This window comes from Felis catus, chromosome F2 (assembly GCF_018350175.1).
Source record: "Felis catus isolate Fca126 chromosome F2, F.catus_Fca126_mat1.0, whole genome shotgun sequence".
Classification (NCBI taxonomy): Eukaryota; Metazoa; Chordata; class Mammalia; order Carnivora; family Felidae; genus Felis; species Felis catus.
In genome coordinates, this window is record NC_058385.1 from 53,058,006 (window position 1) to 53,085,761 (window position 27,756).

A 27,756-nucleotide genomic window follows, 5' to 3' on the forward strand; every position below is an offset into this window, starting at 1 on the left:
TTAAAAATAGACCTACCCTATGACCCAGCAATAGCACCGCTAGGAATTTACCCAAGGGATAAAGGAGTGCTGATGCATAGGGGCACTTGTACCCCAATGTTTATAGCAGCACTCTCAACAATAGCCAAATTATGGAAAGAGCCTAAATGTCCATCAACTGAGGAATAGATAAAGAAATTGTGGTTTATATATACAATGGAATACTACTTGGCAATGAGAAAGAATGAAATCTGGCCTTTTGTAGCAAGGTGGATGGAACTGGAGAGTGTTATACTAAGGGAAATAAGTCATACAAAGACAGATACCATATGTTTTCACTCGTATGTGGATCCTGAGAAACTTAACAGAAGACCATGGGGGAGGGGAAGGGGAAAAAAAAGTTAGAGAGGGAGGGAGCCAAACCATAAGAGACTCTTAAAAACTGAGACTAAACTGAGGGTTGATGGGGGGTGGGAGGGAGGGGAAAGTGGGTGATTGGCATTGAGGAGGGCATTTGTTGGGATGAGCACTTGTATGAAAACCAATTTGACAATAAATTTCATATTTAAATAAATAAATAAATTCATATTAAAAAAATAAAGATGTGATTTAACCACAAATTGATTTCTCTCTTTAGAAGATAAAATCTAATGTCTTTGATCCTTAGTGGCATTGAAAACACTTAAACTGACCATTTCAGAAAAAAAATTGTCAAAGAACCTGAAATTTTTCTATATGCAGGTTTGTAATTGTGCATAGTAGTTTCTTCTGTATTCCATGGTTTATTTTTTAAAGAACAATATGATAGTATCTCAGTCACTGGGGTCACACTGTTACTGGATAATTGTGCAACTCTGGGGAAGTTCTTATTTAGAAACCTCAATATGCATATTTTTGGTGAGGGTTGAGAGAGAGGAGGCAGAGAGAGTGAGAGAATTAACCAGGTCTCTTCCAAATCTATATAACAATAATTTTTTTTAATTAAGGGAATTTCTACATGCCTGACAGAAGCCTTGTAGGGCTGTGAACACACACACACACACACACACACACACACACACACACACACACACACATTCATTCTGGATGATCAGTTTAAGTACTTATTAATTGAACAAAACATCCTTTTAAGCACTATTTGAAATGGCTGTTACTATTTGTTTTCTTTCGCACAACACATTAAAAGCTGCTACTATCTCTTTACTTGAACTCCACTTACAAAATGATGAGACAGGAGAGATTTCACAATACACCCAACTACATAGAAAAGTATCACCCAATTACATTCATCATCATCTATCCTCATCATCATACTAAAAGAATAAAGACAGTGAAAAGGGCTGTCACATGATGAATAGAAGCCTACCTGGTTGCTTCACTGTACCACCAGCTTCCTAATGATCATCAAGAAGTTAGTGTGTTTACCATTATGAGATTTTATTTTTTTAATATGAAATTTATTGTCAAATTGGTTTCCATACAACACCCAGTGCTCATCCCAACAGGTGCCCTCCTCAATGCCAATCACCCACTTTCCCCTCCCTCCCCACCCCATCAACCCTCAGTTTAGTCTCAGTTTTTAAGAGTCTCTTATGGTTTGCCTCCTTCCCTCTCTGTAACTTTTTTTTCCCCTTCCCCTCCCCCATGGTCTTCTGTTAAGTTTCTCAGGATCCACATACGAGTGAAAACATATGGTATCTGTCTTTGTATGACTTATTTCCCTTAGTATAACACTCTCCAGTTCCATCCACGTTGCTACAAAAGGCCAGATTTCATTCTTTCTCATTGCCAAGTAGTATTCCATTGTGTATATAAACCACATCTTCTTTATCCATTCCTCAGTTGATGGACATTTAGGCTCTTTCCATAATTTGGCTATTGTTGAGAGTGCTGCTATAAACATTGGGGTACAAGTGCCCCTATGCATCAGCACTCCTTTATCCCTTGGGTAAATTCCTAGCAGTGCTACTAGGAATTTACCCTTATGAGATTTTAAATATTAAAGGTAGTTAATAGGAATGTCTTCATTAAATATATAAGTACTTTCAATTTTTAGTTTATATGTTCCATGAACTTATAAAGGAATGCCTCTTTAGAACAAACCAAAAAGCATTTCAAGAATGCTTGAACAAAGAACATGGGTTGTCACTAGTCAGACACACATTCCACTATCAACTCTGCTAAGCACCAGTCGGTGACTTTGAATTTTTTTTTCCAATGTTTTTATTTATTTTTGGGACAGAGAGAGACAGAGCATGAACGGGGGAGGGGCAGAGAGAGAGGGAGACACAGAATCGGAAACAGGCTCCAGGCTCCGAGCCATCAGCCCAGAGCCTGACGCGGGGCTTGAACTCACGGACCGCGAGATCGTGACCTGGCTGAAGTCGGACGCTTAACCGACTGCGCCACCCAGGCGCCCCCAGTCGGTGACTTTGAATGAGCTGAGCTGCTTAACTTCTCTAGGCTTCCCCCACCCCTCCCTGTTTACTTGCCTCAAATAGGTATATGCATAAACTGTGGAGAAGATTTAGCCAAAAATAAAGTACTAAATAAGTGTCTATTGTTAGTAATAAGTTCAAGGTGTCTTTTACAGAAGAGCAACTAATGTTACAGCAACTGCTCTCCTCTCAGAGACCCTGAGCCACCTAGGATTCATATCAATTATTCAGTTCATATGTAGCGAGCACCTTTTAGATGACAGGCCCTTGACTGGCTGGCCTCAGGCAATTAAACTGTGGCTCTGTGGAGACCAAGCCTGGATACAATACCCTGAAACTAAAGTCAATTAACAAATGTTTTGTTTTATCCCAATCATAGGTGCATCAAAACCTAGCCAGCTCTCCTGCAGGGATGGAATTTCTTAAGAAAGCATAAGAATCAAGAGACCCAGCAGGTGACGACCTCTCAATTAGCTTCTGATAAGGGGGCAGCAGGGCCATCCTCACAGTCCCTCCTCTAAAGAACTATTCTTTAACTTTATCCAGTTATGGTCAGTTTATTAACTGGCTGGTAGCAGCTCTTATAAAGGTGTAAAAGCCACTTCAGCTAATCAGACTTTCCCAGCTGGCAGTAACCTGTTAACCAAGAGAACATGTTTTCTGCAGAGCAGCCTGTAGGGCAAGGTCCTTTTTTGGGAAAGGAACCAGCTTAAGAGAATGGCTTTTCAAAGTGTGCCAATTAAAAGTGATGACCTACCGTCAACCCTGCTCAAAAAAGACAGATTCTAAAGCTTAACAAATAATGTGTTTTGTGATTTTATTTTCTCTAAGAGCAGCAGCATGGAGTAAAGAAACATGGCTAAGTGAAATAAATCAGATAGGGAAAGGCAAATGTTGCATGATCTCACTTACATGTGAAATCAAAAAGAAAAGAAAAAAAGAAAAAAGAAAAGAGAAAACAACTCATAGGAGAAAAACAAAAACAAAAAACATCAGATCTGTTGTTACCAGAGGTTGAAGGTAGGGTGAGGGGGAACTGAATGAAGGTGATCAAAAGGTACAAACCTCCAGTTGTTAGATAAGTAGTAGGGGTGAAACATACAAGGTGATGGCTACAGTTAATACTGCTTTTTGGTATATGTGAAAGGTGTTAAGAGTAAATACCAAAGATCTAATCACAGCTCATTTCTTTTCCTTTTTTTTTTGTATTTACATGAGATGATGGATGTTAACTTATTGTGGTAATCATTTCACAAGATACATAAGTAAAATTTTGCTGTACACCTTAAACATACACAGTGCTATATGTCAATTATATATCTCAGTAAAACTGGCTTAAAAAGAAAAAGAAACAGGCATTAGAATCAGAGAGAATCCTTTGATATTTGTCTTTCTCTAATTTTGCTTAGCATAATACCTTCTAGTTCCAACCACTATATGCTAACTTGGATGTAAAATTAAAAAATAAAATAAAAATAAATAAAAAATAAATAAAACAATCAGAGAGAATCTTAGATCTCATTCTTAGCTCTGCTTCATAAGCGTGTCCTTGGGTAGGTTTCTGAACCTCTTTGAGCTTCAATGGCAAAATGTAAACACTTACCTACATCACAGGGTTGTTGAGGGGAGTGTTAGAATAGCCATTCCCACCAGAAATTTGAGGAGAGGGGCTGTCTAGAATAGCAAAAAGCAGTAACTTCTGGAGGCAGTTATAGAATCACAGAATATTAGAGCAATGACCTCCTAGCCTCCCCTAATTTTTAAAGATGAGGACACTGGGACTCAATATGAACTTCGCCTATCATCAAAGAGTAAGTTAGGACACCTGACTGACATGTAGCTCAGGAGCCAGCTGTGGACAGAGCTATCAGAAGGGTCCTCTCCGTCTAAATAGTCACCATGATCCCTCTTCTCCTGCCCATAAACCCTCCCCTGTTTCTTCCTTTCATAATATGGCCCAAACAATTATCTACAATTCTTCAATTCATGGAGTGCCAGGGTGGCTCAGTCAGTTATGTGACAGACTCTTGATTTTTGACTCAAGTCATGATCTCAGAATTCATGAGTTCGAGCCCACATTGGGCTCCATGCTGATAGTGTGGATCCTGCTTGGGATTCTACTCCCTCTCTTTTACTCTCTCAAAAATAAACATTTTTAAAAAGCTTCAATTCATATGGAAGCTATATTTCAATCAGAATCTTTTGCAGTACCTATATCAACAAAATCAAAAGAATAAATTAGACTCTAAGATACAGACATAATTATTAATTAGAACACTAAACATGCCAGAATACATAAAGTAATGGAAATCTCAGAAGAAGGAAGATCAAGTCATGAGAAAGTGGGGAAGGCAAAGACAGGAGCCTGAGGAGGAAGGATTCAAGAGCATTAGAAACCTGGCTGAAAGCCAGTGTATTCTATTTCATTGTGATCAGCTTAGTAGAGTCCACGAACAGATACATTATTACTGATTATGATATTGATGATTAATGATTGATGTGGAGAAGGACACACATTTCCTCAAAATATCCTCATTATGCTTAGGTGGTACTAAAACTGGTCTTTTACTAAATACAAAGTGGCCTATTCCATAATCAGTGATGGATGGAGACAACATAACTATTACATTGCAGCAATTTTCAAAGGCTAGTTTCTGGCCCGGCCAAGTCAGCATCACCTGGGTATTTGTTGACAATATAAATTCTTAGGCACCATTTCAGATCTACCCAATAAGAAACTCGGGGCATGGAAGAAAGCAACCAGTGTTTTAACAGGTGTTAAACACAAAATGCCCCCTAGCTCTTCACTACCTTGCCACCCAGGCTAGATGGTGAAGGCAGAAGAAAATAAAGCTAAGTTCCACTGTTTCCACAGTCTTCCAATGACTATTCTCACCTTACTGCTAACATGTCCCTTCTCTGACCTCTTCTGATTCTGTGATACATCTACCCTATTTGTCTATTGTGATTTGCAGCACTTTGGGTAATAGTGATTACACAATACCACTGTCTAATTTGTATCAATTTCACAAGCAACCCAGTTGGATCCTTAGTCCATCCATAGGCATCTTCTAAATAAAGACATTCTTAATTTTTAGTTTTATTTTACTTCTCATATAATCCCCCAGACACTGAGATCACAGTAACATATTTGTCAGAGATCTGCTTCTTTACAGATATTTAAACACACATCATATGGACTTTATGGTTCTCAGAGTCAGTATATGCATCCTGCTCACTTATAGTTCATAGTTATTCAGATTTGATTAAAAACATTTTAAGCACTTCTGTTCATTTTAAATACCTAGGCCTTTTTCCTTAAAAAAAAAAAATTAATGTTTATTCATTTTTGAGAGACAGAGTGTAAGTGAGGGTGAGGCAGAGAGAGGGAGACACAGAATCAGAAGCAGGCTCCAGGCTCTGAGCTGTCAGCACAGAGCCTGACTCGGGGCTTGAACCCACAAACCAAGAGATCATGACCTGAATGAAGCCTGAGGCTTAATCAACTCAGCCACCCAGGTGCCCCACCCTTTTTCCAAATGCATCATTAAACTTCATGATTCAAGAATGGCAGGTATTTTTAAAAGTACTCAAATTTGACATGCAGTAATTCTTTAAAAACCCTTCAACACTGGTCTTGCAGTTCACAAATTAAGGGATGGTTACATTTAACTGCGAATTTTCTTGTATGTTCTAAATTACTCATTTTTAAACCTAGGTCATTTCAAAAACATAATGTTAACATTCTCTCAGCCTAAAACACATTTTTACAAAGTGCCAAAGAGAAGGGCAGAATCATCAAATACAGAAGAAGGAGCTAAAAACAAAAGTAGCAAATTCTCTGGATGCAGATCTCATTTCTGTAATTTTTTGTTTACAAATTATTTTTGAAAATACACTGCCTCTGGCAACAAATGTATATGTATTTTCTTATACATAAAAAGTTAATCCTTTTCCTACCACTTCAGCATATTTCTGATCCCCTTACTGGTAAATGAATAAAACAAATGCTTGACTGATAGGATATAGATACTTTATAGATTTCTGATTAGACAAGCCTTTCATCTAAGGCTAGTTTTCCCACTTAGGTCTTGGATCCTATGTTCTTCTGTCTCCTCAGTGACCTTGTTTCTTCAATCATTCCCCTATTTTTCCACCTCATATGGCTCTTTCCCATTCAAGTCTCCTTCCACCACACACACACACACACACACACACACACACACACACACACAATCTCCTAATTCAAGAGCCGTCTTGCTATCAATAGATACTTTTCAACCAACAATCACCATGTCTGCTTGCCTAAGATTCCATGTGCTCCCTCAAACCAGAGCAATGAGGACAGTGCCCCAATAGTAACAATGAAACTCCTCCCATAAAGGTCAACAGTTCTATTGTTTAAACAGTATCTCCCCCATTGCTGAAATCCATCCAACCTTTAGAAAGTGTATTTCACTCAGTTTAGGAAATTTCATCCATAAAATAAAAATACCACAATTTTGTGTTCAAGATTATAAATGGAGAGTTCAATGGATTATCACAAAATGGGCAACATATGCAACCATAATACAAGTCAAGAGGAATGTTAGTGCCTCAAGAACTTTTGTGAGGTCTTTGAACAATCACTCCCCTCTCTTCTCCCTCAACTACCATCTTGACTTGAAACCAAAACATATATAAAAGATTACTCATGATCTGTTAGATCTATATTTTCTCATTTTATTTTTCAAAGAAGCATGCAGAGTAGGTCATAGTATTTTCTGCCAAAGACTAAGTTTAGAGTTCCCTTGAGAGCTTTGAATGCTTACATCTAACTGCCCTTTGGGTACCTTCCCCAGGATATCTCATACCACTTTGAACTCAACATGTCCCAAAACACCCATTCTCCACCATAATGGCCTTTCTTGCCAGCACATATGCACCTTCTCTTATTCCGTACCTTCATAAATTCACTACCCAACTTCCAAGCCAAAATCATAAGAGTATAAGCTCAGTCTCCCTTCACCTTTAGTCAACATCCCATTCATTATCAAGTCCTGTTGATTATCCCTTAATATCTCCCTCATTCCTGTTTCCACTATGATTACCTTCATTTATTCATTGAATAAATGTGTTGAGCCCCACTATGTGTCAACACTGTTCTGCAGATCGTAAGCCTGTATTCAAGCCAAACAGTCTTAAATCCCTTCCCCTCTTGGAGCTTACATTCTATTGGGAGAAGTGAATAAAACAGGCAAAACCTGAGTATGTTAGCTACCCATAGTGCTGAGGAAAGAAGGGAGGAAAGGAGTGAAAGAATGAGGAAAGGGGGGAGAGATAAAAAATGAAGAAAGGAAACATTGGGAAGGAAAGTTAACATTTTAGACAGATTCGTCAGGGAAGGTCTGAGGAGGAAATATCTATTCTCGTTTCATTTTTTTCAACCTAGATTATTGCCCTTGCCACCTTCATTGCTGACTTCCCTTTAACTCACATTTCATTCTGCCAAAAGAAAAATATTTCCTCTTCTTATCCCCCTACTTAAAATCCTTCACTGACTACTTGTGGCTTCAGGAAGGTGCTTAAACCGACTAACTTTAGCACAAAAGGTCTGTCAAACTCAGTCGCGCCACCTTGACTATCATTTCTGGTTATGCAGTGGAACTGGACTCAATCACCTACATTTTACTTAACAGTGGATGATTTTCTGTGTGTCTCCACACCTTCAAGTGTGCTTTTCCTTTCTTTTTTTCTTACCTAGAACGCTTACTCCTAACAATTCTGAAAATGCCTATAGTCTTTATAAGGGTCATCTCCCCCATTGATGAAATCCACCCAACCTTCGGAAAGTGCGTTTCACTCAGTTTAGGAAATTTCATACAGAAAATAAAAATAGTATGACATCCTCTGCACGCTTCTTTGAAAAATGAGAAAATACGTATCTAACAGAGTAATTGGTAGCAAACAGAAGCAAATTAGCACCCTTTATCACACCCCCATCCTGAACTAATTGATTACTTGTCTGCCTGCTCCACCGGAACAGGGTTTCTCAGCCTCAATGCTACTGATGTTTTGGGCCGCACGGTTCTTTGTTGCAGGGGGCTGTCCTATGCCTTTGTCTAATGTTTTGCAGTATCTATAGTCTATCCACCAGCATCCTTTCAACTGTAATAACCAAAAATATCTGCAAACATTACCACATGTCCCCTAAGGGGAGAAATTACCCATGGTAGAGAACCACTACACTATACCATAAGCAACTCAAGGGCACCAACTAATTATGACTCATTACTGTACTGATAGGTAACCGGTACAAAATCCAGCACAAAGGAAGTGTTCAATAAATGCATAGAAGAACCACAATCCTGACTTCTAGTACCCCAGATTTGTTTTAACTATTTTCACAATGTATGTCAATGTATCATTTTATGACTTCCTTCATTCAACATTACATTGTGACATCTATCTATGTTGCTGCATGTTGAGGTAGTTCATTCATTTCTACTTTTATATATTTTCTTTTTTAATATGTTATGCATTTTTAATGTTGTGTTGCTTGGACATTTGGGTTGTTTCCAATTTATAGATCTTTATAAAGGATCATGAGTAATCTTTTATATGTGTTTTGGTTACAAGTCAGGATGGTAGTTTTGTGGAGGCAGAAGAGATAGGAGTGATTGTTAAAAGACCTCATAAGCATTCTTGGGGTGCTGACATTCCTCTTGACCTGTATTGCAGTTGCACAAGTTGCCCTTTTTGTGATAATCCGTTGAACTCTCCATTCATAATCTTGAACATAAATTTCTTGTGATATTTCATTTAAAGTTTTTTAATCACTAAGAACAAGACAGTTTTGCAAACAGAAGAAAAAAAGCCAGAGATTCTGGTAAATGTCATAATGCCAATATTCAGGTAAAAAAACAAGTGAACTTCACCTTAACAAAGAAAATATTAAACCAAAAAATGCATTTTTTTGTACTTTTTGTAAATAGCACTTATTGTTAGATGCAAGGGCAAATGTCTGCTATTAGTTAAGATGTGGACTGGTGCAGTTTTTCTAGAAGGCCATTTGGCAATATATATCAAAAGTCTTTAAATATGTGATATTGTTACATGTTAATCTTAATAAAGCTGAAAACATGTTTTTATGTTTAAAAATTTATCTTATGCAAATCAGATAAATGTATAAAACTAAAGTGTGTATATGAGAGACTATAGAAGAATATTCTTCATATTTTTGAAAAACTAAAATCAAATTCTTAATAGGTGATTAAATATATTAGGATATATCCACTCAGTAGGATATATGCAGCCATATTTAATGACATTAACATAATGTTCAAAATCCATTAAGTTGAAACAAGTTACAAAATAGAACAGGGGTACACTTGTAAAGGGAGAAAGACATAAATATACATAGAAACGAAAGTTGAGGGTAGAAGCCAAATGTTAACTTTTGTTATCTTTGAGTGTTTTTTTTTATTTTTGCTTTTGCTGTTTTTTTAAGGCCTATGTGCTTTCTAAGCTTTCTACAAAGAATATTTGTAACTACCCAAGGAATAAAGTTTTTTCATGTAAATGAGTTTTTCAATAAATGAGAAAAAAGTAACGAGAGAAATATCACCTAACACCATCAGAGACAATGGCAGCTCTTAGTGTCCTTGAGTGTATATATTTTTCATAATATGCTTCAAATGGATACTGAATTGGTTTTTAAAAGCATGTCTGGCTTTATAAGCTCCATACTGTACGTACCAAGAGGCCAAACCTAGCCAACATTTCATAAAGCAAGTCTTCCTTCTGAAAACACTGCTTTGCAATTAAAATCTTAAAACAGATGTGCTAGGAAGTTTTATAAAGCTACTGTGCTTGGGGCACCTGGGTGGCTCACTCAGTTGAGTGTCCAACTCTTGATTTTGGCTCAGGTCATTATCCTGGCAGGGTCATGAAATTGAGCCCAACATCCAGCTGCATACTAAGCATGGAGCCTGCTTGGGATTCTCTCCTCTCTCTTCCCCTCTGCCCCTCTCCCTTGCTTGTTCTCTCACTCTCTGAAAAAGAATGTTTTTAAAAAGCTACTGTTGGGGTGCCTGGGTGGCTCATTCTGTTAAGTGTCTGACTTTAGCTCAGGTCATGATCTTGTGGTTCATGGGTTTGAGCCCCTCGTCGGGCTCTGTGCTGACAGCTCAGAGCCTGGAGCCTGCTTGAGATCCTGTGTCTTCCTCTCTCTCTGCCCCTCCCCTGCTCACTCATGCATGCATTCTTGCTCTCTCACTCTTTCTCAAAAATAAATAAACATTAAAAAAAATTTAAAGCTACTGTTGCTTGAGGTATAATTTTCTTCTCTACTGTAGAGCAATAATTGCTTAATAAAAAGTGGGTATGATTTCAAATTCTAAGTCTGTAACAGCTTTTCCAATTTAACTCTGTCTCATCCTCTGAATACAATACAAACAACAATGGAATATATGCAAAGTAAGGGGGAAAAATCAAATAATTGGTATGAAAGAATCATGGCCATCCAAAGTCACATAGTGAGAATTAAGAAATAATTTTCCACTTTCACTTTGATTCACAGGAATCTTACTCATTAGCCCTTCCAGCTTGTACCAGATAAGTAATGATTTCCTCTAAGTCAGTAAACTGCAACATCGATTACATTCAGTTACAATAAGTATAACCACAGCAAACCCATTCTCACATGGAAATTCTCTTTCCAAGGCTGATTTACAGTCACTGCTCTCCTTTCTGAGAAAAGGGATAAACTTAGCCAAAATGTGTTTGAAGATATATCTGTTGATACACTATAAAGTATTGCTGAGGTGGCTATCCATACAGGTTTGCCTGGGACAGTCCTGGTTTACAACTGTGTCCCTGCAAAGTTATTATCAGCAGCCCCTTGGACTCGCCAATGTCCTAGGGTTGAGTAACACATTACATTGTCAGGGTACTGTCCATACACAGACTGCGTAAGTGCTAGGCCTAAAACTTGGAATAACTGCCTGGAGCCATCTACACTCTTACCTCATCTTCCTTGTGCACTGATGGTATGGAATGAAAAATGCACCAAATATTCAGGAATGCAAATCCTGCCCCCTCCCACCAGGTGGTCTAACGCAATCTGACTAGGACTCCCTTTTAAGGTAAACCTATCATTCCATGGAAGTTAAAAAAAAAAAAAAAACTATGGCAGACAAATTACTAGATAGCCCCCAAATCAAAAAATTAAGGACAAGGTACATACTTGAAAAATTAGACAGTGTTGTCAGAGGTTGGGAGTTCTGTCTCTGTAATTGTTAATCCAAACAATTCCATGAAATAGAAGCAGATACGAATTTTCACTGAGCCTATGTATTTCTATCTCTGCTAATGGAAAATTATTCACCTAGAAAACTTAGGACCAAATTTGATTCTCTTTTCACGCTCTGAAATTAGTTTCTATGTCTCCTTGATTCTATTTTTTAAAATCTCTGGAATTCATTACCCACAGACCTTTCATCAGAATGTGATTTCTCATCTGTAACTGTTACAGTAGCCTTCCTCTACTTTCTGTCCTTCTCCAATTCATTGCCCCCACTGCCGCTAAAACTATCCTGAACAAAGCAACCTCTTCAGTCCTCTCCTGCTTGAAACCTGTAGGTAATATCCAGACTCCTTGGCACAGCATTCAAGTCCTTTATCCTTGCACTCCAACCTCTGTCCCTTTCCATTCTCAGTTCCAACCACACCTTCTACTAAGCCCATCCGACTCAATGGTTCTCAACCTCTGTCTCTTTCCATTCTCAGTTCCAACCACACCTCCTACTAAGCCCATCCGACTCAATGGTTCTTATCCAGAGATAATGTATTATAGATTGGACTAATCATCTAGGAGGTGTTCAAAAATGTCTGGGTACATTTTTACTTGTCACAGTGACTTGAGGGCACAAAGAACATTTCATGGGCAGGGACTGAGGATACTGAATGTTCAGCAATGTAAATTAAATGGCCTTGCCAAAATACCAACCACATCCCAGATGGGACTTATTGTTCTCCAAGCACATTATTTTTACACATGTGTGTCTCCTTCTTTCTAAAATCTATTTAGCCTCCCACCATTAGTTCTGCCTTCTTCCAAAATAATATTGTCCTTGGATGATTCAATTCAAACTCTCCTCTAATCTAAAGGCCTTGGCTGATTTAATAGCCATGTATACAGTATTAATGGGAGGTAATTAAATTACTCCCCTAACATACTGCTTGCCTGATATAGCTTAGTGTACTGAATTAAAATTAAACTTTTACCCTTTTGTCATTTTGTCATTTCGCTCCATGTTTTGTTTTGTTTTTTTTCCTTATCCTTTCTATGCCCTAACATTTAAGCTCCTTAAAGAAAGGGATGTTCTTTTGGTATGTCATTCATTTTTTTTTAAATTCCAATTACTACTATTCACTTAGAAGTTGAGAATCATTTTATAAGTGATTTTTGGATTAAAAGATAAAAATCATTCCTGTATGACTATGTATAGAATGCCATTCCTTAATACTTTTTCTAATTGTTAAACTTAGAACTCAAAATATTCTAAAATGAACTAAATATTTTAGTTAAATCTTTTATTAGTAATGGTGCTTTAACAGAACTATTTAATATAATGTATTATAGATTAAACTATGGATTACAAACTCAGATAAAAAAAAAAAAAAGAGGCAAAAGAAGCCATAGACACTGTAGTAAAGTGGAGACAATGTTCCCAGTATAAAGACATTTAAATTCCTTGGGGATTTTGTTGTTGTTGTGCTAAGTATGCCTTATACAGATCTTCTTAACAAGCTTGTGTTGGAGATGCTTGTTATACAAAAAATACTTAAATAACCTAAAAATAAAAAGTGTGTATGCAATGTACTTCTAGACAAAAGATAAAAATATTCTTATCCTACCCCCACTGAATTTTAAGTTTAAGATTGCACTATTTCTGTAGCATATTAAAATTACACTTGTTTTTAGCCAAAATTTTCAATTTAGCTCCCCCCAAGTTTCATAAACAGTAAATAGTAGACAAAAGTCAACTGCTCACTTGCACATCTGTTCATATCTGGGGCTCGGTGTCCATAGTAGCCAGATGGACAGGAATGCAGGCATTCTCCATACTGGCGCATGCCTTCTCTTCGAAGAAAGAAGAACAACTTCTGTTGACATCGGCTGCACCCATTGTCCTTTGAACAAGACAAACAACCCTTGCAAATGGGATTTGATACATAACTAGCTGTAAGAGAAAACACAAAACACACATTCAAATAGAAGTATGATCAGACCTCCAGTCAATACAACATGCTGAAGAGACAAGGGTCTCTGGTCCTACTCTAATCACATAGAAATGTGGAACAAAATATCCACTCCCAACCTGAAAAAAAAAAAAGGTTAATACACAACCAAACTTAGAAACAAAGAGGAAACTCAGAGGTAGGGTTGAAGGTCTACCATGGCCTGTGGAGATGTTAGACCAGACAGAAGCAGACCTTATGTCAGGGTCTTGAATCAAGGCCAAGAAATATGCACATGAAGACCAGACACTTGGGTCTCCTTATGTAGACTGCAGTTGTGAGGGCTGTTTGCACATGAAACCAGTACTAGAAGCCCCTGCCCTAATTTTCCAGAGAAGATTTCAACCCCAGATTAGGGGGATAGAGTGGGTGAGCACAGTAGAGAGAAAACATAGCCCATGAGGCACAAGAACCCCCAAATCCACAATATATCCAAGTATGGGATACAAGTTCAAACTATCAATCTGGTGTCAAATAACTAAATCAAGAGGCTAACATAAAAACGTCAATCCAGGAAAACCCACAAAGTAACAAATATCAAACTACCTTATAAAGTTTTCTACAATCCTGAGGCCTGGAACTTGCATGGAAAACAAACTTCACATCAAAATGAACCAACCACTGGGCACCTGGGTGGCTCAGTTGGTTAAGTGGCCGACTTCACATCAGGTCATGATTTCGTGGTCCGTGAGTTCCAGCCCCCGCATCGGGCTCTGTGCTGATAGCTTGGAGCCTGGAACCTGCTTCTGTTTCTGTGTCTCCCTCCCCCTCTGCCCTTCCCCCATTTGCACTCTGTCTCTGCCTTTCAAAAATGAATAAATGTTAAACAAACAAACAAACAAAATGAACCAATCACACGTACAAGCAAACCTCCATGGGGAAGAGTCATCAATCTCAGAAAGACAGACTTCACACCTAACCAGTCATATATAATAGAACCATCTGAAAGTCTAAAATGATTATCTTCAGAATATTTGAAGAGATAAAACAAGAACTAGAAATCACATGGGAAGAAACAATATCATATAGTGACTGTGCAAGTTAGAAATAAATGAAAATTTTAAAACTGAAAAAAAGTTCTATAGACAACTTGAATGGTACATTAGAAAAAAAAAGGTATTTAACTAGAAAACATGTTTAAATAACTGTAGCACCAAAAAAGATGAAAATGTGAAAAAGGTAAGAAGCATGTAAAAAGAAAAAGTTTTAATACATGATTATTAGGTGTTGTAGTATCAAAAAATAGAGAATATGAGTAAGACGTAATATCCAAAGAGATCATGGCTGATCAGTTTCCAGATTTAAAGAAAGAGATGGATTCTTAGATGAAAGATTCGTAGAACTGAGGAGATCAGTAAAAATAAGTCTGCATCTGAACACAGCATATTTATACTAAAGAATGAAGTCAAACCTTGGTTTGCGAGCATAACTCATTCTGGAACATGCTTGTAATCCAAAGCACTTGTATATCAAAGCAAATTGCAAGAACCATTGGCTCAGTTGTGCTCATGTGACGTTCGGCATCATATACTACTTGTATTGCAAGACATCGCTCATTTATTTATCAAGTTAAAATTTGTTAGAAATGTTTGCTTGTCTTGCTGAACACTTGCAGAGTAAGTTACTTGCAATCCAAGGTTTTATTGTACATACAAAGGAATACAATTTTGGCCTCTAGCAGAAATCTCATCAGAAATAATAAGTGTTAGTGAAATATTTTCTTCAGCATGCTAAGAGAAAATTATCAAACTATAATTCTACAAGCAATTAAATGATAGTTTAAGAATGAGGCCAAAAGAAAGATCCATTCAGCCAAATTAAAGGCAAGAAACTTATTAACCACTCACCAAAAGAATAAACTGTATGTATTGGAAAAATGAAATGGAACCCAGAAGGAAGTAGAATGTAATAAGCAATAGTGATCAAATCAACTGAGAAATGTTGGTATGTCTATTAAAAATTCCAGTTTTTAAAAAGTAATAATTTCCAAGGTTTAAAAATAATACATATTTTATATTTAACAGCAATAATGTGGAAGAGTTGAGGAGGGAAAACAAAAAGCATTTCAAGTTTCTATATTTTGAGTGAGGAAGACCAACACGAATTAAACTTTGTCAAGTTAAATGTATTTGCTAAAACTCTAGGTAGCAACCTCAAAAACAGTAATGTAGAACTTCTAAACCAGTGACAACTACAGATGTCCTAAATGTATAAAATATAAGTAGGAGGTAACAATCCACATGTCTGTAACCAAAATAATGGATAAATTGTAGTGTATTTTAATGATGAAAAAAACTACTGACACATGAACAGGAATGAAACTTCTATATATTATGTTGAACAAAGAAAGATTAAAAAAAGAAAAAGGTATATTCCATGTAACTATTTATATTGATGTCAAGGACATGTGAAACTAATCTATGGGGACACAAATTAGAACATTAAATGCCTTTGAGGGTTTAAGACTGACTGAAAAGGGGTATACTGGAATTTTTGGCAGGTATGTTTGTTTCCTAAGCCTGCCTTAACAAATTCCACAATGTAGTGACTTCAACACCAGGAATTCATTCTCTCAGTTCTGTAGGCTAGAAGTCTGAAATCAAGGTGTCCATAGAGCCATGCTTCCTCTGAAGACCCTACGGAAGAATCCTTCTCTCTTCTTCTGGTGGCCCCAGATTTTCCGTGGCTGGTGGCAGATCTCCAATCTGACTCCATTGGCACATAGTCTTCTTCTCTATGTAACTCTGTGTGTCCTGTCGCTAACAGAGACCCTGTCATTGGATTTAGGGACCACCTTAATCTAGTATGATCTCCATACTTAAATGTATTTGCAAAGCCCCTATTTTCAAATAAGGTCATATTCTGAGTCTCCAGGTGGACATGAATGAGGGCAGGGGTTGGGGGTGCGGACCCTATTTAACCCACTACAGGAGGTGATGGGCAATGCATATAGTTGTAAAACCTATCCAGCTGTGCATTTTTACAAGTAATGTGCATAATTTATAAGTAAATTGTATCTGAAGGTTTTAAACAAGAAAAAAATGGGTACAAAGGCCATACACTAACTTCAGGATAATGTAATTGTTACTTATAATTACATCTCTTTTGAAGATTCTATAAATTATATTGGATGCTCACCTATGTAATATTACTTACATTTATGGTTATTTTTAAACAGAAATATCCTATTGGATGGACAAGGTGGGACGACACTAAGTAAATGTTGAAATAGCATCTGGAAAATTGATGTATGAACCTTATAAACTTTACTATATCTAATGATAAAAAGAGTAATTTTAAAGAAACAAAATACTGTTTCTAGCCCTAGTATAAAATTCAGATATAAAATCTTATATCCTAATATAATTTCTAAAATATGAAAAACTCATATAACTTTTAGTTATCACTATACCAAGCAAAGTCATAAGCATAACAAGATATAGGAGGTCACACTGACTTCATTTTATCAGGTTAACCCACAGAAGAAAGAAGTAAGAGGACAAGAAAACTCAGCAACTATTGAGACTTTAGCTTTGAGGCCACATCCTCTTTGCCCTACATACAATTTTTATTGCATATAAAAGAATATGAAGCCCTAAGTATTCAAACTAGCAGCTATACAACAAAGTGAGTTGTATACCACACCTTTCCTGTAGTTATAATGATTCAACATCTGATATAGTTACAGCTAGTTGTAGCAGATCTATATAGGTTTTAGTTCCACAAGATGCTCTCCCTGCTTCTCCTGGGCTCCCAACAGCCCTGATTTGATTTTTATAGCTTCTCTTCTAGGAAGATATTGAAACAGGAGTTTTGTTCTTCTTCTGAAAGGAACTCAGAAACCAGGAATTAGGGCCAAGGTTGCTCTTTGAATTGACCATTAATATCTGATTCTTCCCACCTATCCCAGGATTTTTTTTTCTATAAACTGTTCAACTGCTTTATCTGCATATGGAGTCTATTTCATGGACGTTCTCTTATTTACAAACCTATTGATGCTTTCCAAATTGTTTCTTATTTACTACCATATTTTCCAAAATCTGCAACTGTGTTGGAAAAAAAAGAATCGACACAGACAAAAAGTTACTTCCTCAGATATAATTCTTCATTATATTTTAGAAGTCTACTTTCTAGACATATATACATTTTTGTATGTGTAACATAACTTTATTTTTCATAACTGACCATACTTTACATGTATGCTAACTTGTTCAATTTCAGTTAAGTTGTGAGTATCTTTTCCTAGCAATGAACAAAACCAGTATCACTCTCTTATTTTTCTGGAAGCATCAGTTCTATCTGCTTCCTCTGTTTACCACAACCACCCATTCAGTTATCCCCAACACTACTTTTCTGAAGACCACGACCAGTTTTCTAAACTTTAATGCAAGACCTCATTCTCAGTTTCTGGTCCTCACAACTCCTGTAGCCTGGGTCACTTCAGAAAGTTTTATTCCTCCTGTGGCTTCTATGATAATGTCTCCTCCTATACACTTAATTCCAACTCACTATCCTTATTTCCACTAATTCTCTCATAATTCAGGCTCTTATTATTTCTCACTAATTTATGGTGCCCCAACCCTATATCCACCTCTATTTTACCGTAAAGTCTGTTTTTGGGTTGATTCTCCTGCTTTTATGCTCATTATAGGATTTCAGTTAGACTTTACTCTGACAAGATAATATTGATTTATAAAGCATTTTCATACAGCTGAATGAAAATAAGCCTATACTATTTATAATTTCCCCAGCTGTCTTCTTAAGAGATTCTACTCTGATATGGTTATTAGCATCCTGAGCAGGGTGTAAAGAGTAGGTAGGTTTCAAAAACTGAGATTTGGCTCACCCCCTCTGTGTAAGAAAGGGGTAAAAATTAGAGGGTGGATATGGTGCAGAAATCTGGGTGAGAGGAACAGAACTGGAGTACTCATCAGCTACATGATGGACAAAATGGCTTTGACAGGGGAGGTGACTAGGAGAACCCAACTCATTTTTATTTTCAGGGCTGTCTAAGAACATAACCCACCTTAAGCACAAAGACCCTATGGCATGATATTTGGGGAAGCAATTGATGACTCTTGTGAGAGGGAAACCCTTAAATAGGAGTAACCAGGAGACTAAGGCAAGAGCAGAGGTTGCTAGCTGGAGATGCATCAAAGGGAGCCCCACATTTTGGAACCCCCTGTAACATGTCTGTGTTCAGAACCCCCTGTAATGTCTGTGGTTAGTTTGCTGGCTGCATTCTGCTCTTCAATTTAACTATAGATTTAGAAAAGAACTCTATCAAGGTTGTCCAAATTCCCAATTAGCTTATTAAGATAAAATTTGGAAGATTTACATACATAGAATGGTTTAAAAAGACTATCATTGCAAACAAGTGCTGAAACTATACTTTTAGTTCAAAAGCTAAACCAAGAGCTCTTTATCACCATAAATCACATTCTATACTAACAAATATGGAGAAAAGAGAATTACAGAACTGAGAGAACCAACATAAATTAAAGGCTTTTTGTTTTGTCTTTATGTATCTGAAGCCAACTTTCATCTGGATCACGAAGATTTTAGAGTCAACAAATTGTGCTCCACATTTTTTAAAGGTATCCTTAAAATCATTAAAAGCAAGGCTTTATTTACTTGAACCTTGACTGACTTAATGAAAATGAATCAGGGAATACTTATCTCAATCCATATCTGCTATCTTTATAACCCCACAAATGAGGAATTCTCTTAAAGCAAAAGTGATGTAAGCCATATCCAACATAAGTGCTCTTCCCAATCACCCATTTTCTCTAGCCATTAATAGTGCTCCTCAACACTGAAGGATAAGAGCACATTTTTTTCTTTTTTTCTTTTTTTTTCTTTTTTTTTTTTTTTTTTTTGCAGTTTGAAGCTTCATGCCCCAAACGTCAAATAGACTTTTCAGTTGAATGAACCATTGTCCAATGTCAACTATCCTAGTGGTCTCTATCTTGTAAATTAGTAACTTAATTCAACAAGAATTTCTTCATCCATTATATGGTGACTACAGCAATCTCCGTATCTAAAGCCAGGAAAAAACAGCCTTTTAAACAGGACTAATTTATTTGGTCAGGATCTTAATAAGTTAAATGGCTCTGCCTATTGCTAGGAGGTTTAATTCAACTGTGCAGGTGAATAAACAGATCTTAATTCCCAGCTTTGATGACCATGTTTATTTGCTCTCTCTGTAAGCTTCAACTTTTCCAACACTAAAGCCTGCTGAGATCCAGAGCTTCATCATTCCAACCAAAACACTTTTTTCTAAGTCTAGACCCACCCAAAATTCTAAAGATGAAATATATCACATAAAACATTAACAAATTTCAGAAAGGTGTTAGGCAGTACTATTAACACAAGTCTACACATATCTCCCTGACAGGGAAAGGAATATGTGGATATACATAAAACAAGAAAAATTATCAGGCAGAACCCAGGTCAAAATACCTATATTACTAACAAGTATATAAAGAGAGAAAAACAGCATAAATACAACCTCTTTTTCTTAATTCGAGTTATTTGATTTGTGTTCCTCTTAAATTGAAAAGTAAGTTTGGTCTTTTATGAATGCTGGTATTTTAAGTTTGATCCTTTGTTAAATTAAATCCAGTTATTCACATTTTATCCCATTGAGCATTTTATGTAGGTGTTGAATGCCCATCTGTTTCTAATATACTCCTAACACTTTTTAAAAGTGTTCCCCTGTTTCAGAATTTAGCCCTTGCCAAGCAAAAAGAAATCTAAATTCCTTCCTGGTGAAGGAATCCATTCCTGACAAAAGGTACAAATTTCTAACTCTAAAATAATGGGACTTAACAATGGGCTGTTGGCCTCTTAGCTTTGCTCCATCTTTGCTAGTACAACATTACAATTTCAACAAATTTTTAAAAGTAAACAGTTAACTTCATCATTCAAATTTACGAAATCGCTAATATTTGTGTCTGCCCAATCCCAAATTCAAGATATAGGTTTAAAATTAAAAACCCTATCTCTGGCACCAATAAGAAGAAACCTGCCTATTGGATCCTATACAAATTGAGTTGGGAACAGATCCTCCCACTAGAACTTGGCAACATTAGGATAAAAATCCTTTAATCATGTGAACTACCCAATCTCAAACTCAACTAAGTAATCAAGGTTATGAGTTAAGGAGCTACGAAAGATTTGAGCAAAATGAAAAATTGCTATCTTAGGATACTTTACTAAGTTTTACACTAAGTTGTAAATATTTATAGGAAATAGCATCATGGAACATGCAATTTGATCTTTGATATAAAGACAACAAATGTTAATGCTCTAGATTATTATACTCATCATGCCCCAGAAAGAAAATAGACGTTAAAACTAACAATGTTAACAAAGCTTAGACAGAGAAAAATTTCTCAAATTTCCATTAACGTTTTAGAGGAGCTAGATTAGCATGAATTTATTCTAGAAAAAAATTGAGAATAAAAGACAAACTTGGACCAAGAATTCCAAAATTTTACAATCTCTAGAATTAAACCATATTTCTCATTATCTCTTCTCAGCTTCTATAATGAGGTAACAGGTAACAGGTAACAATATTGTTAAGTAAAAGGCTTATAAAAATTTAACTTCTCTTAACAATATTGTTTAGTAAAAGGCTTATAAAAATTTAACTTCTCTAAGTACTAGCTTTGAGAAATCCATATTAATTGGCTACCTGAAAATTTGATAATTATTTAATAATTTATAATTCCATTTTATTCACCTACAATGAATGAATGACTTAATAGGTCTTTATCTCTAGAAGTAATCCTTGGGAAAATATTATTTCTAAAAATTTATAAGCCCCCCCCCCAACATGGAAATAATCTTTAGAGATGAATATTCTTAATGACATCAGGATTAAAGGTCTTTAATTAGATGTTCTTGCTTCACTTACAAAAATATGTATCTCACTGTACAAAAACTCAAGGCTACCAAGAGATTTTAAAATATGGGGGGAGTTGGGGCGCCTTGGTGGCGCAGTCGGTTAAGCGTCCGACTTCAGCCAGGTCACGATCTCGCGGTCCGTGAGTTCGAGCCCCGCGTCAGGCTCTGGGCTGATGGCTCAGAGCCTGGAGCCTGTTTCTGATTCTGTGTCTCCCTCTCTCTCTGCCCCTCCCCCGTTCATGCTCTGTCTCTCTCTGTCCCAAAAATAAATAAACGTTGAAAAAAAAATTAAAAAAAAAATATGGGGGGAGAGAGCTAAATGGAGTTATGGATTTATTGTAACATGTGAAGTGCTAATAACTTGAAAAACAAAAAAGGAAAAAAATGAGCACAGTTATATGCTCATTATTTGCCCATGCCAGTGCCATTTGAGCCATAATCCCCATAGTTGGGCACATGAGAAGTACATTTACCACCACAGTTAACTGTAGCCATAGTGTGATTCACTGGGCAGGTTTTTTGTTTTTTGTTTTTTGTTTTTTTTACATGGAACAGGGAAGCAGAAAGCCTCTATGAGGCGTGACTCATGCATGCTTCAAGTGGGACAGCTAAGATGTCATAGAGAAGCCCAGAATAATCAATAACTGCAGACCAAGGAAAGATAATGAACCAAGACAAAGTTGCAAAATAAACATGAAGTCTTACATGGGTCTGTTTGAGGGCACAACAAACATATCCATAACATGAGAAATACATTCTCCTTCTAACTTAACAAGTCGGACATCATTAACAATCAAGACAGTCTGCCCAAACTTGAGGAGCAAGCAGCTCAGGTTGAACATAAAAATTCAAAAGAATTAAATGGGATTTCAAAATTCTCCAAAAACATGTTTTCAAAATGGTCGTTAATACCCTAAGTAAAATGACAAGTCACATAAATGGAAAAAAGTAGTTATGTATATATAGCCTCTTATAAAAAATAAAATCCTAAACCCTCAATTTAGCATATACAATTCCCCAAATGATGAAGTATTTCCCATAATTAACATTCATTTTGAAAGCCAAGCCCTATAAGAATTATTCCTTTTCCTCCCCTAAAACTCTTTGACACAAAAATATTAATGCATATCCCTGTACCAGACATTAATTCTGACAGATAATAGGGGAGAAAGTGTATAATTAAGGATCAAAACACACTCATCACAAAACTAAGCTACTCAAGAGGGCAAATACCACCACCAGAATCATATGGTCTTCAGCTTCAACAACTACTAACACTAATAACATTAATTAGTTGATGAAATCCGAGAAAAATATAAGATGGCTTGAGACTGCTCATTTTTTTTCAAAGATACATGATGTTTTTGAGACAAAAGAATCAGATCTTCTGTTATATAAAATAAACCACTCACCTGAATCTGTGAGAGAGAAAAAAATTTACTCTATAAAACTGTTCTAGTGCTAAAAGTAAGCTTAAAGTTAGAATGTGTGCAGTCCTGTAAGCCATAGCTAGAAATTGCTGTGTAGCACAGATTTCCCATGCCAAGGTTGGCTTGGGCTTTCACAACATACTTAAGCAACCCTATGGAAATGTTGACAGACTGCTGGTGCTAATGGTAACTCCAACATGAGATCTAAATATATACATTTAGGAAGATTGTGAAACTACCACTCTCACACAGTTCCATGTTTATATAAGAAGATAATCCAATTATTTAAATAGAGAAAAACAAATTGCTCACAAGCAGAGCCAGAATTTTATTCCAAAAAGTGCTTAAGTACATCTTACACTAACACTTCTTCAAAATAGCTTTACATGCTTTGTAAGGGCCATAGTGTCTGACCTGCCTAATTGCCTGTAGAAAAAAAATCTCCCCCATTTGGACTACACAAAAATTAAATTGTTTTTAAAAGGGGAGGATGGGAGGGATGGTGTCTATTCAATATATATTCCCATCATGCACAAGCTATTCAACTATTCCACATGTACACCTGCTTCCTAGAATAGAAACTAGTTTGGTAACTCCTGCTTATTCCACTTTTAATTTTAAAACAATAAATGGAAGGCAAACTGGATGGCTTATTTGGTGTCATAAACACAGCCCTCAAGAAGAATCTGTGTCATAACTAACCAGATTAAAGACTCCATGTGTTTTAGATGTGGAAACTTCCATGGATCATACCACTGTGTCTGAAAATTGAGAATAAACACTGCTAGCTATGCTGTCCCAGAGAAAGGTTTCTTCAAAGATAATAAAATTTTTTTAAGCTGCATTAATGAAAAACACACTAACAAACCCTTAGGGCTGACAAACATTATTATGCAACAATTATTAAGGACTACACTGTGAAGCAAGGGAAAAAAGTGAAAGCTTTATTACATTCAATGTAGGTCACTCTTGTTAAAACCACACACACACACACACACACACACACACACACACACACACACACACACACACCTGAACAGAAGTGAGAATGATTCGCTATTAAATCTCCAGACCTACAGAAGATAGTTTTCAATTTTTAAATCGATTGTCTGCATTTAACATTTATAAACAGTTTATTTTAAAATGCTTTGTCGCTATGCCTCACAGCATTCCTTACCTCAGACCCAGTTTGAAATCTAGCTGCTTAACCATATTTATTCTGAGAAAATTCTGTCTACTCAGAACAAGAAGCAATGAAAAAGAGGAAAGTCAAAAAGGGTGGGTTGGGGGGGGGAAGAAAACGAACTTTGGAGAACCTAATACGTGACAAATTGCAGGCTACATGCTTTCATACTTTTTGAAAGTAATGCTTATTACTCATAATTTCTGTTTATCAAAGTGAATAAACAGATCAGAGAGTTTAAGAAACCTTTCCAAGGTCATACAGTTTGTTTGTGACAAATTTGAATCCAGCTCTCACAAAAGCCATGCTTTTTCTTTCCCCATTAAGAGATACATGCATAGCACCTAGGGGAAAAAATGCATTCTAGCATAATTAAAACTGTGAGTATTTCAAATTAGGCTGTGCCTTTTAATTTGCTCCCTGCGCTTTGCTCTGTTTTTAGCTGCAGCAAAATAACCAAAATTCCTTTTGATGATTAGTCACTAAGAGCACTATACTAATTCTTTCCTAACGTAAGTAGGAATATATTAAGTCTCACAAACCAACCAAATTAAGATGTCATTCACAAAAACATTTCAGAGTAACACTGCTGATACAACAGAAAGGAGAACAGGGAGAAACTGAGTTACAGGGTTCTCCTAGCAGAAGTTAAAGAGAATCTTCAGAATTATAAATGGAAAGTATTTCACTGTTTGGGCATACAGCAAAAGGCCAGCACTTCTTCAATAGGGATCTCTACTTAACAAGTTCAAAGAAAACACAAAAAAACCTACCCAAACCATACAATTTCCTGCAAATGGGCCACTCTCCTGTCTTTGAAGACAGATGCTATCCTGGCTAAAGGGCCTTTGAAGTAACACAGCAAGCATACCTGTGTAATTAGAAAGGCTGGGGACACCATTCAAATGATCCAAAACTAGACTTTTAAGATGTGCTAAAGAGGGGAGATATGGACTAACATTCTGATGCAGGAGAAACCTCTGTTCTAAACAGATTTGGAGACCAATTTGCCACTGCTTTCTGACCACAGTTCTCCTCCATTTCCTCCAGGCTTTGGAAGACAAAAACAAATTGCCTATTAATGAAAAACTATAAATAGTGTTTGGTCACTCTCAAAAAGTGGCAAAACTATATATGTATGTGTTTACAGACACAGATGCATAGATAGCCATAGACATGGATATATGCCTACATTTACAGATTATATACAGACGTATGCATGTACTATTTTTTCTGAACCATTTCAGTAGTGGTAGCAGACATTATGCTCTTTTATCTCTACATTTTTTCAGTGTTCACTACATATTTCCAAAAATAAGGGCATTGTCTTACATCAGCCATATTGATATAATACTATTTTCTAATCCACAGTCCATATTCAATTATTCCAATAACATCATTTATATCTATTTTTCTCTTACACTAGAATCCCATCCAACTTTATGCACTACATTAGACTGCCTTATTTTTTAGTCTCCTTAATCTGGAACACCTCCTCTTTCATGAACTTGCATTTTGGAAGAGAATAGGTCAGTTATTTACAGAATGTTTACTCGGGTTTGTCTCATACTCCCTCATGATTGGCCACACATTCTTTGGATAATGTATGAAGTGATGTTGTGTCCTTTCTTGTGCATGCCAAGGAGCAACAAATGAATTTGGTTCCATTACTCATGATATTAACCTTGATCCCTTAGTTAAGATGTTATCTTCCAGGTTTCTAACTATAAAGTTATTACTTTCACCTCTGTAACAAGTAATTTTTGAAAAAATACAGTAAGATTGTATAAATATCCTGTTCCTCATAATTATGCACAATAGTTATGGTATTCTTTTTTATGCTTGCCTAAATCAACTATTACTCTGATGGTTCTCAAAGGTGATTTTCTAACTCCATCATTCCTTCTCCATCGATAAGGGAGAATTCAGTTGTTAGGAGGAGGAGCTTCCCCTTCTCCCTCATTTGTCTGTTTTTATCAGTAGGGAACCATGGATTTTATTCAGTGGACTGTCATCTGTTACTGTATTTAATGCTCAACTTATCCTAGATTTGTTCAGTGAGAGCACTACAAGGTACCATGGTTTTTAAATTTTATTTTATGTGCATGCCACCAAGTGTTTTGGGTAAACATGAAGATTTAATTTATCCTGGAATAGCTAAGAAATAGGTGGTAATAGGAGCTGGGTATTAAAGAGAAAGCAGAAGTTTGAGGAGGATATCCCAAAGAGAGAGAGAACAGTATGTATGAGATGTATGCACAGTGTTGGGGAATGCAAGAAAAAAAAATGTTTAGTAGATCAGACAAATCTTGGCTTATTTTATTGACAATTTATCTTTCAGCCAACAGCAAAATCAACAAAAGGTGCCACTCAGTACTTAACTTGGATTCAAGGAAAAATGTGTTGAGAACACAGAAATTATTATGTTACTGGGGAGTTTATAATAGAATACAGAAACTGTGACCCTAGAAATATAATTGAAGACTTCAGGAATGTGTTTTTTTTTTTTAAGTTTGAAAGGAAACAGTTTTGGATTTGCAGTCAATGTTTCTAAATTAGAATAGGGGTTAAGAGGATATTTTCAAAATAAGAATCTACTTGTATAATCCTAAAGGGGAAAAAAATGAGTGACATTCTACAGAAATCAAATTGGTTTGATAGCAAGTTCCCCAATAAATTCAAACATTTCAAGCAACATATACAACAGTATATACTCAGGAGAAAAATAATCACAAATGAAATGTGAAGGAGGTTAAAGTTTCTTAAGGTTTATGAATTTTTTTAGAGCAAAATTAACAAAAAGGAAAAGTTAAACCCAACTATTAAGATATGGGTAACATTACATGAAAGAGACAAATTTTTATTTTCTGCTTTCCTTTTTATAATTGTTAAAAATAAAGACCTTCAAAGTGAAGGAAAATCAAGTATGGCTTAGGAAAAAATTTTGAAAAATAAGATATGCAAGAAGATGTTAATGAATTTTATGTTTATATTCATTAATTTTGAGAAGTTAGTTTTTGAAAAAATGAAACAAGAATTTAAAGAAGAGAGTTTGATTTTCAGTAAACTGAACTTCAAAATCTCCAAATTCTAGATGAGGTTTTAGGACATCAGAGTTGTAAACACTTTTGGTTTAGAACAATTATTATAAACATATCCTGGCATTTTTAAGTCACTAAGAATAAGTCCTATCAAAACTAGGTTCATTATTTAAAATATATATATATATCATTCCCATTTTCTCTCCCTGTTATATATCAATATCCCTATGCACACATAGATCTATGAATAGAAGTAAAGGCATGGAAATGCACACATAGAGTTTTGATAAACTATTTGAAAGTAAGGACATCACAATACTTCAGGTGAAATTTAGCATACTCCTTCTGAGAATAAGATCATTGTCTTATGTAATCATAATACCATTGCAGGACCTCAGCAATTTAACATGGGTAATATGCTGTGAATATTCACATTTCCTCAACTATTCCAAAATTGTCCTGTTTTTCCCATCTATCCAGAAACCAATCAA

The 27,756-nt window shown here is 36.1% G+C and overlaps 1 protein-coding gene across 5 annotated transcripts in view; it reads right to left on the reverse strand.

Moving 5' to 3' along the window:
- RSPO2 (R-spondin 2) overlaps positions 1-27,756 on the reverse strand; it is a 159,278-nt gene that overhangs the window by 68,052 nt on the left and 63,470 nt on the right. For all 5 annotated transcript variants that reach the window (XM_023248417.2, XM_045049780.1, XM_045049781.1 and 2 more), the window contains one exon: positions 13,454-13,642. In XM_023248417.2, the coding sequence (XP_023104185.1) occupies positions 13,454-13,642 (189 nt within the window). The remainder of the gene's footprint in view (positions 1-13,453; positions 13,643-27,756) is intronic.